The sequence below is a fragment of the Citrus sinensis genome, chromosome 9 (genome assembly GCF_022201045.2).
Source record: "Citrus sinensis cultivar Valencia sweet orange chromosome 9, DVS_A1.0, whole genome shotgun sequence".
NCBI classification, from domain to species: Eukaryota; Viridiplantae; Streptophyta; class Magnoliopsida; order Sapindales; family Rutaceae; genus Citrus; species Citrus sinensis.
This window is the reverse complement of record NC_068564.1, coordinates 3602462-3617306: the sequence shown is the minus strand read 5'-3', so window position 1 is coordinate 3617306 and position 14845 is coordinate 3602462. Positions and strand designations below refer to the sequence as shown.

General features: G+C 35.5%; 2 protein-coding genes across 5 annotated transcripts; one reads left to right on the top strand and one right to left on the bottom strand.

Moving 5' to 3' along the window:
• Positions 1–2319: 2319 nt before the first annotated feature.
• LOC102620869 (mitochondrial intermediate peptidase, mitochondrial) lies at positions 2320–10217 on the top strand. The gene is made up of 17 exons (XM_006490021.4): positions 2320–2601; positions 2964–3045; positions 3164–3216; positions 3345–3399; positions 4095–4233; positions 4320–4374; positions 4498–4720; positions 5011–5106; positions 5745–5864; positions 5976–6101; positions 6315–6470; positions 6856–6972; positions 7828–7950; positions 8045–8112; positions 8964–9099; positions 9211–9376; positions 9585–10217. The coding sequence occupies exons 1-17, from the start codon at positions 2420–2422 to the stop codon at positions 9851–9853; spliced, it is 2166 nt and encodes a 721-aa protein (XP_006490084.2). The 5' UTR covers positions 2320–2419; the 3' UTR covers positions 9854–10217.
• Positions 10218–10281: 64 nt separating this feature from the next.
• On the bottom strand, positions 10282–14809 carry LOC102620220 (uncharacterized). 4 transcript variants are annotated; one of them, XR_008051610.1, is made up of 15 exons: positions 14401–14809; positions 13973–14106; positions 13719–13868; positions 13523–13634; positions 13065–13368; positions 12531–12744; positions 12293–12382; positions 11842–12127; positions 11668–11780; positions 11305–11403; positions 11168–11215; positions 10943–11053; positions 10723–10813; positions 10437–10638; positions 10282–10390 (listed from the first exon to the last, which is right to left on the bottom strand). XR_008051610.1 is itself a non-coding variant. In XM_052433228.1 (14 exons), exons 1-14 carry the CDS (start codon positions 14651–14653, stop codon positions 10538–10540), a joined length of 2106 nt encoding a protein of 701 aa, XP_052289188.1. In that variant the 5' UTR covers positions 14654–14809; the 3' UTR covers positions 10282–10537. The 4 variants fall into 4 exon arrangements, 3 of the variants coding, with proteins under 3 accessions (XP_052289188.1, XP_006490082.2, XP_052289189.1); XM_052433228.1 differs by having other exon boundaries at positions 10282–10638; XM_006490019.4 differs by having other exon boundaries at positions 10282–10638; positions 11872–12127.
• Between the last annotated feature and the right edge of the window lie 36 nt (positions 14810–14845).

Below are 14845 nucleotides of genomic sequence, written 5' to 3'. Positions count from 1 at the left end.
CCGTCACTTTCTTGTGACTTCCTCAATTGGGCTGACGCGGCCCATAGAGGACTACACAGAACCCGGCCCACGTAGGGCACGGCCCAGTATTTAGGTCTGGTCTTTGAAATACATTGGGATTAATTTTGAAGGAATTTTAAAATACAAGAGAAGTAATACAATTAATTAATATATGTATAAAATATTAGTTGAATTTTATATAACTACCAGTTGCATGTTGGTTCTTTAAGGTAAATACATACATATCATAACATTATTTATTTATTGTATGGTTGACACAATACCTCATAGATATTTTAAAATTGCTCATAATTTTGATATGAACATTTTTTTATACAAATAATATGATAGAATAGTAACTAGTATTATAGCATAAAAAATCAATGAGGATAGGGCCACAAATAATTTTGTACAAATTAATGTGTACAAACTGATGTGACATGAAAAAATTGGCTAAAAAATTATAACAGCTATTTTTCCATTATGTTGACCTATAATGATTTTATATAACCAACCTCATTATGCCACATCAAAAAATTCAACAAACATGCACCTAGATATGTAAATATCTTAAAGAAAGGTGACTACTTCTAAAGTACTTAGCTTATCTTTATCTTGATAAAATATGTGAGATTATCTTTATTGATTTCAACCAAAGTTATAGTAAATATATCAAGAAATATCAACAACTAATGAAATTAGACACATGTCCAAGATGAACTATGGATAAAAGATAATGAATATCCCATAGGAGTATTCCTCTTTATCTACAAACAAGAAAATAAATGGGTCTTTTGACTTAGAGAGAAAAGGGTGATCTTAACAAATCACCTTAGCAAAACCAAATGGGTCTTTTAACCTTCGAGAAAGTGGGTGAACCAAGGAAATACGATTATATAACTTACGTGCATGGTAAAAGAGTCCTTAGGCCCCCTTAATCCCCCTCTTAGCTCCCTAACACTTATTTTTCATTTATTGCTCTCTTATTCTCATATCATTTCCATATGCGTGTTTAAGCTTAAATACATTATTTTTTGTCTAAAATCTAGCATAAACCTTAAAGAGTCTCATTGTTGAATTGAGCGTCAAAGTGGACTTGCCACCTAGAGCCCATGTCATTCTTAGCCCATTTTATTCTTCTCATTCTAAGGACAGCAAGGTAAATAATACATTAAGATATCACATCGAGGTAACTAAATAGATGATTGAGAAGATGGGGAAGATCAACTAAGAGGGAACAATCTCACCAAACTGTCACATATCATCATTAGTTAGTGACTTTAAAAGAGTTTTAGAAGAAGATTCTCACCTCTTCCTTTCTATTTCTACCATGAAGGACCTTAGTAATAAGGTGGCCGAGATTAAGGTCAACTTGTAAAGGAGAAACTAGCTTAGCTTGTTGCAATTATGTGTTATTTTCTTGTTGTATTTGTATCATTGGATATATTTTGTAACTATTAAAACAAACCAAAAGTGAGCACCCACCTTTTCCATCTCTAGTATTTTACCAAGGACACCTAGGTGATCTAGCCGCCTACCGGTGCACAAAAATTCTTGGATCAACAAGTAGTCCACATGGCTCCATCTTATATGGGATCATACGTCTAATCTTTGATATTCAACTTTCTATTTCCAAGTACACATACACAAATTAAATATAATCTATGTCCATTACACCTTATAATCTTCCTCCAAGTATTATAAAATGTTAAACCCTAGTTTCAATCATAAATCTTGTAGTCAGAAAATGAGAAAATAACGATTTGAAAATATCAAAATTGGTGGCTAGATAGAAACTCTATTATTCAAAAGAGTAGAGCCTTTAACACTCTTCTAAAATTCTTAAAAAATCCCTTTTGAATTTCTTTTCTTATAGCCCCTAATTTAAATTGATAAAATATAAATCCATATATTAAAATCAACCATTTTCCCATAAAATTTTACTAAAAAAATATTTTTAAATTGCATAAAAATCCTAAAATATTAAAATTATCTTAAATTTTTTCTTTTTTTATAATTTCTATTTTCATAACTCTAAACTTTTTTATAATTTTTTAAAATTCTTTTCAATTAAAATTTAAATTATGAAATGGGGTGGGTTTAAAAAATTTGTTAAAAGAATTTGTATAAATGTATAACTGAATTTTCATTCAAAATAAAAAATGAATTAATTTATGTTAGGTTATTTAAGTAATTTCAAGTAAAGAGGGGGTTTATGACAAACTTCGAGTGTGTCAGAGGCCATACTCTATTCAAAAACCACGAAATAGGCCTGCTTTTGCACTAGCCCATTTTTTTCGCGTATCAGGACCTAGTATTAGTAACCCGAATCCGGTCCATAGTTTCAAAATTTATCATCGCACACGTTTTGACGTTCGCACAGCGGCGCCTCCCCCGCACTGCCGCAGCACCAAATCAAATGTGGACCCTAATCCGCAGAACCGCTCCTTTCGTCCGTTGCAAATCGTGTTATTCGGATCATTCCACGACCCGCCATTTCTACACACGGACCTCCAACGGAGTCCCTACCGGTCTCTACGGTTTTGACCACTTGAAGTCTCCCAATGGCTTTCAACGTTTCGTCGATGACGCCATCGAGAGGTTAAAATAATAATAATAATAAATCATACAAAACAAATATGTGCACATATTTATAGCTTAATTAGAGTATTCTTAAACGGTGAAGCTACTGAAACTAAAAGCATAAAAATTTTGAAATATTTCCGGAAAATTTGGATTAGAATAAGTTAATTTTGCAGCCTAGGAAGCGGAATGATTGATTTTTTTGTTACGTAATATATCTAAGTTTGAATTAATTTTTTTTAATACAGTGAAGCGGGTTGGAAGTTAAATTTTTCAACTTTAGCAATTTGCATTAGTGTTTGATTCGTACAGATGACACTGTTTCTTTTTAGTTCTAAATTTTGTTATTTAAAGTCGTTATTAAAATTTATTGTTGTCAGGTCCAGTGAATTGGTTAATTATATATCCGAAATGCCTTCATCTGTGGAAATTATTCGAGCAATGGATGAGATTTCAGATGCAGTCAGTTTCCTCTCTCTATAAGCATCTTCTCTTTGCTGCATATGACTCGTTTGTTTTTTCAATTTGTTAATTCGTTTGTTGAGAATACTCGAGTAATTGGCGAAGTTTTGTTTTTAAGGTCTGTTCCGTTGTTGATTCTGCGGAGCTATGTAGACAAACTCATCCTGACAGGTTCTTTTTTAAATTCTGTGCCGTTCTTTCTTCCTAGTAACACATATGATAATTTTTTCCCCCTTTTAAGATGCCAATGCTCATTGTTTTTACAGTTATTTATTATAATTTCTTTTTGAGTGTATCAGAGAATTTGTTGAGGAGGCTAGTAAGGCATCAATGAGAATCAGTGAATATCTACATGTGAGGTGACCAGTGATCCATTTAGTTTCTGGTTTTTGATCAGTTGATGCACACATTTGTCTCTTTTATGCACAGAATAATTTAACATAGTTATTATTATTTTTATACTGCATTGTACATTAGGATATATTCCCATGATCTAAAATGATAGATGTTGCCCATCGAGGGGGGTTAGAATGTGAACCAATACTCAAAACTAACTGCTGGGGAGATTGATAACCGGCATTCTATCCCATGAGTAGAAGGTTATCCTGACACAATATCGTTAGACAAAGCATCATGGACTATGGTTCCTTGGTTTGGTAGAAAATATCAGTGAAGTAGAATAATATGAAATTAATAGTCTGTGCCTAGAATTGGAAGGAAGATCTTGCATCACATTGCTTTTTTTGGCTGACAACTTATGATCAAGAAAGGCCAAGCAAAGCCCGATTTGTTATAGTGTTGTTAAACTGAAAGCAAGGCAGATTAAATTTTGGTGCATTGCTGAAATGAATTTCTTTCAATACTTTATAGCATGTAAGTTAAATCTGTGTGATTGGAGCTGCATGAAAGTTTTTCAACTCTAATGCAATCAGCTGTGGATTTGATTTTAAGTATGGTCCTTAAAGTTGTTCTTTACCTTTTTCAGACAAACCTCTTTGAGTTCATTGACTGTTGGATTTAAATTTATTGGCGTGTTTTCTGGCTTACAGTATCTGAATACAAATCATACTCTGTATGATGCGGTAAAAAAAGCCGAGCTAGATGGTTATTTGCTTTCTAAGGAAGCTCATAGGGCTGCTAATCACCTACGTAGTGACTTTGAAAAGGGTGGAATTCATCTCTGTGCTGGTATCTATTTCATTCCTACTATCTTTTGGCTCTGTCAACAGACTATTAACAACTTTCAGAAAGTGAACAGCCTACTTTCTCTGCAGATAAACTAGATCGTGTAAATCAGCTAAATATGGATATTTTTCAACTGTGCAGAGAGTGAGTATTATGTCTCTTCCCCTGATATCTTAGATTCTGTAACATATAGAATTGTTAAACTATGTCTGAATTGTTAACTAATTGATTGTTATTCATATTATGCCTGCAATGTCAACGGGTCAGGTTCAATCAAAATATTATAAATGATCCAGGTCATGTGGATATATTTCCAGAATCACGTATCCCGAAACATATTCACCATCTCCTTAAGCCTATTTGTCGATTGACATCCGGACCATCAAGGGAATCGTTAAGATCATGGGATAACAAGAAAGAAAAAGGATTTCGCATAACAACTGACTCACGCACTCTGCAGTCGATTCTGCAATGCACATCCGATGATGAGGTGCCTTTTAAACTTTTGCAAATATCTTGCTTTCATTGTTTCAACATTCTTGTAAACATAGGATAGGTTGATCGTGGCTGTTAGAAATTGTCTCCTGGCTGGATAGAAATTGTCTCCTGGCTGGATACTTTTCCCCATTGTTCATGCAAATGAATGTGCTTACTTAGTAAGATTTTGTTCTGACAAGGAACAGATGCCAGAATTTTAAGTTGCTAACCATGTGAAGTTATTTACTATTGCATTTAGAATTCATAATGTGCTTTTCCCCCTTTTTTCTTCTCTTTCTGCAGGTCAGAAAAATGGTGTATATTCAAGGTCATTCTGTCCCACAGGCTAATCATGAAGTTCTTGATTTGCTTGTAGCTGCTCGTAATGAGCTTGCTCAGGTTGGTAACTATAATATGGTCCGGAAGATGCATATAGTGCCATGAGACATTTGGATATTAGGAGATATTGTTTGATCTGATAAATTCTCTGTACCTATGTCTGTATGATTTTCCATAATGGATGTATATCTTATAATATTTAAAACTGAATATTCTTAAAGTTTTGACAATGGAGAAATCTCTCTAATTTTCTTGGGAAGTCATTTGCTGTATGTATTTAGGGGTGAAACACTCATAACTAATGAATTATACTTTCATTGGTGGATTATCAAGTTATATTACACATTTTTGTTGCTCTTTCTTTTGGCCAAATTATTGGTGGAAGTTACAAAAATAACTCATCAGTAACATATTGTGAAATAAGATAAATACATAATTCGCAAAATGAGAACTTAAACAAAGTGACTTTCATCTATGTTTGTATTTCACTTAAAAAGTACATTGTAGTTGCATAGACACAAGCATTTCGGTAACCCAAAAAAAAAAAAGCATTTCTCTGCAAGCTTTTACCATTTTGAGTGAAAAGACAGTGGGTCATATGCTATCCTTTGACCGTTTGCTTCCTGACTTCAAACCATATGTTTTATTTATGCTATTTTTTATTTATTTATCATTATTCTTCAAATTGAGATATGCAGATAATGGGGTACAGATCCTATGCTGAATTTATCGTGATGCCAAACATGGCTTCATCTCCAGAAGTTGTGATGTCCTTCCTGCTTGAGATGAGCAAGATGATCAAGCCAAAGGCTGATGAGGTATAATATTCTTTGCACACAGTTGTGAGGTTTAAAGTGTTTCTACATTCTCATTTTAGTGTATATTGTGTTGCAGTTATTGAATTTTAATGAGATATACATTTCCTGTAGGAGTTTGAGGCAATTAAGAATTTTAAGAGGAAAAGTTGTGGTCAGAAATACGTACATTTAGAGCCATGGGATGAAGCATACTACACTGCAATGATGAAGTCATCTACTTACAATTTAGATGCTTGTGTAAGTAAAATTATTTTACTCATTCTGTGCGTTGAATGTGCGCAGATTTTTTTTTTTTTTTTACAATAATATTGCTCTTACGACTGCAGATGGTGACTATATTCTTTTTGTTTCTTTATTTCCACATTATCTTCTGGAATAGTGTTTCTTCCTTGCTGAGATATTCAATTTTTTTTTTTCCTGTTCTTCTGAATGCAATGATTTATTTGGCAGGTTGTGGCATCATATTTTCCCTTAGGGCAATGCATTGAGGGTTTGAAAATGCTGGCAGAGTCATTATTTGGTGTGACATTTCATAGTGTCCCCCTTGCACCAGGAGAATCATGGCACCCGGATGTGCTGAAACTGTCTCTTCAACATCCTGAAGAAGTGTGTCCATGGATGATAAGACATGAAAATTTCTCAATATTTAAAAAACATTTTGACTAAAACCTTAATCATATTGGATTTGATCGTAAACTACATTGTATATGTTCCTAAGTTTTGGTGTAGAATTCAATATTTTGGGTATGCTTTTTTATCAGAGATAATCTTAAATCTATCCAGCCACTTGAGAGTAGAAATACACACACATTTGTGTTTGAAGTCTTAATGTGCATTGCTTTCCTCTTTTTCTAAATTCAAAGACATTCAGAATCTGGCTTTGACTGCTATAAACAGTTTTTACTATTAACTGCTGTGCATGTCTGATTATACTCTAGGCTTCATTCTGCTGTTCCAATCTTGATTTGAATCATTTCACCCTTGTTTTCAGGGTGAGATGGGGTATTTGTATCTTGATTTATACTCGAGGGCCGGCAAGTATACTGGTTGTGCTAACTTTGCAATTAAAGGTGGACGAAGATTATCTGAGACAGAATACCAGCTTCCTGTATGTTTTTGTAGATTCCACAGATATTGAGAATTTGGTGTTTCCTTTTATATGTTCCTGCTATAATACAAGATGGTTTCAAAAGTAGTTTTCGCAGTTTGACTTTCTCTGGTAATTAAATGATCACTAGTCAGATTTTGTACCTTGTGCACAACAAGCTTTTCCATTAATATTTTGGGCCTACTGACATTGGTAAAAAGCCTAACAGCTGAGAAAACCTAATTTCTCACAACATCTTCCTTTGAAGGCATTTTCTGGATAAGCCATGCAGAATTTAAGCTCCTGAGCAGCCATGCTAGATCTGATGGATGTGTTTTACAAAATTTTCATTATAATACTGTGAATTACCTTAAAGAACATAATTTCTGGATTTTGGTTTTTAGGTCATGCGGACTCTTAGCACAATGGGTAGAATTTTAGTAGTTATTCAATGACTTTATCCTCATTTGTTTATCCATTAAATGTCAGCATGTATGTGAGAGTATATTGACATGGTTTTATGTCTGCATCTCTTTCATGATTCATGAGAGCTGGAAGATCAGTTTGTTATTCAATAGCATTCTTCCGGGAAGTGCATCTAATAGGTCATTAACCTGTAGTACTCTACTGAATTATGGTCTGAGGAAGACTACCTAGATATAATCCCAGCTTCAGCATGAGACAGTCGGTGAACTTATAAAATAAGTAGCCCTATTTTAGTCTCCTTGCTTGTACCAGATTCATTCATGGCAGGATGCGTGTTTTTGGAAATTCTGTTCTCTGAGAATAAAGTTTAATGCATTGATAATCCTGAAGAATGTTTTTGAGCTGAAAATTAGTGCCTTTTTTCTTAAGTTTTGGTTTGATATGCTGCAGGTTGTCGCCCTGATATGCAACTTTCCAGGTTCACATAATTTATCTGTAAGGCTCAACCATCATGAAGTAGAAACTCTATTTCATGAGTTTGGACACGCTCTTCATTCCTTGCTCTCAAGAACGGTATTTTATTAATAACTTACTACTAAGTGAACAAAAATGCGATTTGCGTGCATCTGATTTGTACGTTGCAATTTATATTTTAACTATTCTGTAGGATTACCAACACTTTTCTGGCACCCGGGTGGCTCTTGACTTTGCTGAGACACCTTCAAACCTATTTGAGTGAGTAGAATGCTGCAAGTTCTACAGTATCATCTTTCTTTAAACTGCTTTTAATTAATTATTTTTCTTAAAAAAAGAAAATATTTGGGATAAAATGCTGTGAAATAGTTCTTGATTAATAGATAATGGTCCAGTATTTTTAATATGCCTGTTTTCATTAATAAGTGTCTTCCAATTGGCCGGAGAAAATGAAGGAAAAAAATTATGAGAAGTCAGATGATCTATGAAAAGTCTTCTCCATGACATTGGATCACAGTTTACATTTGTACACTGAAAACCATACATGAGATCATTCTATTTTTCTACCCTCTTCTCTTATCCGTGAATGTCCCATACCAACCCTGTGATACATCTCCCATAAAACAGACAATGGTTCACAGACTTGTAGATCCAATTCTTGTTGACCTTACCTAACAATTTATTGGTGTAGCTGTCCAAATGGAACTGATTCAGGTTGCTACAAAAATGGTGAATGAAGGGGAGAGTTAATTTCACAATTACTTGAAATTTCTACTGAAATATAAGCTAGTCTCAACTTTTCAACTATCATTCGTTTCCTTATTTCCCTTCATTATCAATAGCTTCGTCCTTTTTTTATTTGTCACGTACATGATTCTGTCCAATTCAATCAAACAAAACTTGTAGAAATGACTTGGCATTTTTGCATATTTTTATTTTGCAACTTATCAGTATCTAGAATACATTAAAATTCCAATTTGTTTGACAAAATGGTTAATCATATTTCTCATTCATTTGTGTGTAAGAAGTGAATAAGGATACTGTGCTGCAATGTCATCCTGACATCCTGTGCTGTAATGTCATCCTGACGTCGTGTTTGGTGATATCCCCAGGTACTATGCATGGGATTACCGAGTTTTAAGGAGATTTGCCAAACACTATTTAACAGGTGAAATAGTACCCGAGAAGTTGGTGAAGTCAATGCAAGGGGCCAGAGACATGTTTGCCGCAACTGAATTGCAACGTCAGGTTCATTGTCAAGGCCAAGATTTTGTCAATAATTGTTGCTTACTGTGTTTAATTAACAAGAGTAGGTAGAAGTGTGGACTGATGTTTGTTTGCTTGTTTCGCATTCATCAGATATTTTATGCTTTGGTAGACCAAACACTATTTGGGGAACGGCTAGGTCAAACCAGAGATACAAGTTCTATTGTTGCAGATATGAAAAGGCAACATACCAGCTGGAATCATGTTGAGGGCACTCATTGGCATATCCGATTTAGTCACTTCATTAATTACGGTGCTGGTATGTCTGACATCATGTCTCATTAGGTGCTTAATCATTATCCGATTTTGCTTGTCTGTGGTTGTGTGCAGTGTCTGTCTAAGCAACATTGATGTCATGTCCAAGGACTAGCATGAATTGCTCGTAATCTAGAAATGTTTTAATTTGTTTGAACATTATGCAGAACAATCTGGTGCAAGTTATGATGATTGTTCCTTTATTCATGTAGGCTATTATAGCTACTTGTACGCCAAATGTTTTGCTGCAACAATTTGGCAAAAGCTATGCCAGGAGGATCCACTGTCATTAACCACAGGAACCACAATTAGGACAAAATTTTTGCAGCATGGTGGAGCAAAAGAACCTGCTGATATGTTGAATGATCTAGTAGGCGATGGGATTCTAAGGTATTGCAATGGAGGGATAGTTCCAGACATTACAAGCTTTTCAGATGAAGTGAAGCTCATGGAAGATAAGCAAGAGCAGATTCTCCTATAGCTAAATTGGAGAAAGAAAATTATAGAATTAAAGTTAGAGCCAAGGAGAGAAGAGAAAAGAAATAGAGCTGCACGAGAGAAATTGCTGAAAGTCGACAAGGCTATATGAAGTGTGGCTTAAGATCTAGTCAAGCAAGCCGCCAACCATTTGCTGGGAAATTTACATACTCAGTGTGAGCGGAGACTGAAGCTCCAAGTTTTTGTACATTTTAATAGCGATTCTTTTGCCTAGAAGAGAAGGCTGGATCCGTGATGCCATTTTTCCCCCCTTTTGCAAACTCATTCGTTCCTTTTTGCGGAGGTTGAAACTTTGTTGACTTGCTAGAAAAACAAATAATGGAAGAAAATACTCACTATGTTTTTCACTTTTTTTTTTCTTTTTTCATTTCTTCAAAAAGCTAGCTTATGGAATTTAGTGTTGGAAGCAAATGAAAGAACTCAATGATCATATACAGAATAATAAATGATGGCTGCATTTGCAATTCTACATAAAACATACAATCTCAGTAAATGATAGTCTCACAAGGGCGACCAACAGGTAGAAAGATACCCCTTCTAACTCTAGAATCTATAGCGACCATCAGGTAGAAAGATACCCCTTCTAACTCGGCAGGCGCTAAGATACGTTAACTTAGGCCCTCCCCTTCTAACTCCAGAATCTATCTAGCAATCACTTCCTCATTTACTACAAAAAGCTCTCTGCTGGTACTTTACTTTCAATAGTTACTATCCATTCACTGATGATAGAATTCACCTCTTCTGGCTTTTCATCATGGGGGCAGTGGCCTGTAATGCACAGGGAAATGTGAGGAGAGAGGAAAAAGCAAGGAAAGAAGGAAACAAATTTTGAGAATACAGTAGTAAAATTACCAGCATCCAATTCCCTGATTACAATGCCAGCACAATGTTCTTTAAGCATAGCCACTTTGGACTTTGAGTCGGATATTGGGTCTTTGATTCCCTAAAAGCAAATAAAATGGTAATAATTAGCAATGAAAAATGAAATGAACAATGAAGCCCCCATCTTAACAGATCAGGTAGATAAACAGATTGTATTAGTTCTTCAGCATGCAGACCATATACGATTTACCTGTATAATTAAAACCTTTTCTTTGAATCCTTCCAGAAGATAGTTAAGAGGAAGTGAGAGATTGAAGCTAAAAATACTTTCCAGCACCACTAGCACACCGGGATCATAGGACTTCAATATGTGTTAAGGTGATTTTTCCCTTAAGATAGACCAATTACTCTGCAGTCCCTAAAACTGATTCTAGACAAATATATGAACTTAATAAATGAAGATTGAAGAGGATACAGCTCTTAGCATTTCACTGATAAGCCAATCATCAGCTCGTTCTCTTCTCTGCAAAGTGAAAGAGAGCGAAATTCCTCACCATACAACATCCAGGACCAACATAACAAAGATGGAAGCAGGAAAAGGGAAAAACTTACAGTTGGGTAGCATTGTTTTACAAAGTTGCTAATATTCAATCTCAAATAGAACAAGAGGAGCTGAGCACCTAGCCGTATGGGCCCTGAAGCCTGTCTCTCCTGGACATTTGTACCTCACTTAGATGAATGAATTTCATAGATCATAGATATAAGCAGTTCACCATTACCAGACACTCCAGACATCTTTAGAATTAATAGCATTGAAATGCAGATCAAAATCCTACTATTCATAATTTTGGGGCAAAAGATATAGAAATTAATAATCTGACACATGAAATCTTAGAAATTAATTTACTAGCCAATGTAGTTCAGCTCGACATGTCAATAGAATAGGGATTTGTGCAGCAAGTATTCAAGACATACATTGGAGAACTGCAGAAACGAATATTCAGGAATAACATTGCCAGCACTGTTGATAAGGACAACAGACTTGACCACCGCAGGCCAAAGACAAGCAACAATGGCAACAAAATAGCCTGCAGATAATAGATCGTGACAATAGGTAATTGATGGAGAGCAAGAAAGCATACAATTTACCTCTCGTCAGGTTGGTACTTAAAAACATACCACCAATTGAATTCCCTATGAGATGCACAGGTTCACCCACAACTTCAACAGTAAAATCTCGCAGCAGTTCAGACCACATTAATTCAGTGTAGACAATATTTGGCTTTTCTGATCTGCCAAACCCTAAAAGTGTAATTGCCCAAACACGGTTTCCACCATCAGCAATGTCATATATGTTGTCCCGGTAGTGCTCCAAGAATGCACCAAAACCATGCACAAGCAAAATGGCAGGACCTTCTTTACCAGCAACTGTATACTGCAAAATAATTCCCTAGGGAAAATAAGTGAAATCAACTTAATCTTGTTTAAGTATTTATCCAGAATTAAGGACAATAAACCCCCCATAAGAATGACAAACTACACCCCAATGATTTTTAAGTAAAGTGATTATTAAATGCATGATCAGTCTTCAACTGTGAACCTGTATTTGATAGCCATTCCATCTCCAAATTCGTGTAGAATACACTCCTTCGTTACTTCTTAGACTTCTTAGAGACATAAGCCAGTACCACTGCACCAGAAAAAAGCTGAAATTCTTAAAAGGCTCTGTATGAAAATCATAGATTAAATAAAAAAAATTAAAGGAAAACGCCACCTAACAGTTAGTGACCAAAAGAATCACATGAAACAACCATAGCATCAACTGTGCATCACCGTACCTCCATTGAGCAAACAGCATCAGCTGCTGCAGCAATAGTGGCAGCAGAATATCCAAAGGGAGATAAAAATCCAGCGTTCCGTTCTTTCTCAAACTTGATAGCTTCATAGTGAACTCCCCTTCTAGATATGATGCCGAGACAAAGGGCTGGGCCAAAAAGTGTAGCAAATGAAGCTCCATCACGACTTTCGGCATTGCGTAGCTTTTCTTGCAGCCTGATACCAAATCAAGCCAAAAAGAAATTTCTTGTAATGTCATATCACATTTTAATAGAATCTAATTAGCTTTAACACGAAATTTTAAACACTAAAATTTACAACTTAATTGTTAAACATTATTCTGCTTTACACCATCCAATTCATGAGTGACAAGAATGATAAAATAAGGCAGCAGCAATTCACAATATGAGATCAAGATATATTGCTTTAATAAAGTATGAATAGTGCTTAGTAGAGTCCTACTAAGAGATTTTCAACACATCTTAGAAAATCTATTGCATGGTCAAAATAAACTGGCATATAGTGTCACCACATACTCTTGCCAGTCATCTCGAACTGTTCCCTCCAAGTATCTCAAATATGCTTGCAATGCATTCAATACAGCATTTGTCCCACCTCCTACAGTGTTTCCTTTATCTGTGACAAAAAAAGATTTATCTAGTCTCTTCCTTGGAGAATGTTGGTTATTCAAATTTCTTTTACTTCTTTTCCCCAGCTTTGATAACTTGTCTGTCAATATTGTTTCAGCTGACATATTGTTGATCAAAGTCCAACTCTCCTCTAATTTCCATGGATTCTCATTCACAAACTCCTTCAACTCATCAAATGTCGGCAGAGGACCTGATTCATAGTTCAATCATCACTGTCCCTAGGGTTAACCAAAATTGCATATCATAAGCTTTCAGACACTAAACCTAGTAAAGTTAAAATTGAGATAAGAAAATATTGGGAAAGTAGTAGTACAAGATACAGTTTTATTAAACTGAGACCTTACCCCAGTCGGCTTCTAATTTTGCACCAGCTAATGTTGGAGGCAAGATAGGTGAAGTAAGAGGCCGTTGAAGTTTTCTAAATTCGTTGTGAGACACAGGCAGGTCATTCAGATTCTGCGTGACATATGAATATGTACCATCAAATTGCACACCCAAGTAATCACATATTAAAAACTCACACAAGGCAAAAATCGCCACCTTAATATCATAAAATGGAGTCTGCCATAAACAAATCTTTGGTTTCCCATCTACAAGAGAGACCTTTGCCAAGGTTTCATCCACAATGGCCATCATCTGGCGAAGGTGGTACTCAACCTCCTCTTCAGCAAATACACTGGTAGCTTTCACCTGTTGCAGTCCTTGTTGACAAAATTAACAATGTGAGTGGATGAGTACTACAACTAGACCTCATTAACATATAATTATACTAAGCAAATATAGCATGTAAAAACCTCTTCTACGAGCTCCCGAATGACATTCTCTACTCTCCCAAATCTAATCATCAGATCAGATCCCTGTTCCTTCAATGACTTTCTCAAGTCTTCCAAAGCAAAAATAACCAATTCTAGCATTTCATTGGAATAACCTGAATAAATTATCACATGCGTCAGCACAACAAAGAAACAAAATTTTCTCATCATCATAATAGGATTATAGACACGCTCGATAGTCGGTTCCACATATGCAGCATTTCTTGAATAATCCATCATTTTAAGCATCAAACAAAATTTTAAGCATCATTTCTTGAATGGCCCATCATTTTATAAAACTCAAGGTGTTGCGGGCAAGAATCTTCCTTTGTCCTTACAAAATCCAAATTTTAAAACCCGATAATGAAAACAAATAAAAAAAAGAAAGAAAAGAAAATAAACCCACTTACGAGAAAGAATCCTGTGATCAAAGACATAAAGAGGAACAACAGCCTGATACTTGGAGGCAGCAACAAGTCCAAGATGATCGTCCACGCGAAGATCTTGCTTGAACCAAATAACAGCGGACCCACTTCGGCCTTTGCTTGTTGCTGCTGCTGTTGGAGAAACACAACAAACGCATTTGTGTCTGCTTCGGAGAGACCGACGATGATTGGACTCCAACGGTCGAGAAAGAAAGCGCGGGAAAGAGATGAGGGCCATCAACAGAAGTGGGTTTTTTGATAAAATAAAATCTATGCATTTTCAAGGAGAGGGGAGTTGGGTCAAGTGAAGCTGAGAACAAACATGGCGTGGGAAAAAATTGTGGAGGATAAAATTAGGCAACTTTGTTGAGGAGGGAAATGGACCACGACGCACACTCATGTTTTGTTCTTTTTCACTTCTTTTATAAAA

Coding starts and splice junctions, on each gene's coding strand:
- LOC102620869 (XM_006490021.4), top strand. CDS start 2,420: ATGTGGACCCTAATCCGCAGAACCGCTCCTTTCGTCCGTTGCAAATCG. Junction 2,602..2,963: donor GTCGATGACGCCATCGAGAG/GTTAAAATAATA, acceptor TATTGTTGTCAG/GTCCAGTGAATTGGTTAATT. Junction 4,721..5,010: donor AATGCACATCCGATGATGAG/GTGCCTTTTAAA, acceptor CTCTTTCTGCAG/GTCAGAAAAATGGTGTATAT.
- LOC102620220 (XM_052433228.1), bottom strand. CDS start 14,653: ATGGCCCTCATCTCTTTCCCGCGCTTTCTTTCTCGACCGTTGGAGTCC. Junction 12,383..12,530: donor ATGCTGTTTGCTCAATGGAG/GTACGGTGATGC, acceptor TTTCTGGTGCAG/TGGTACTGGCTTATGTCTCT. Junction 10,814..10,942: donor AAAAGGTTTTAATTATACAG/GTAAATCGTATA, acceptor ATTTGCTTTTAG/GGAATCAAAGACCCAATATC.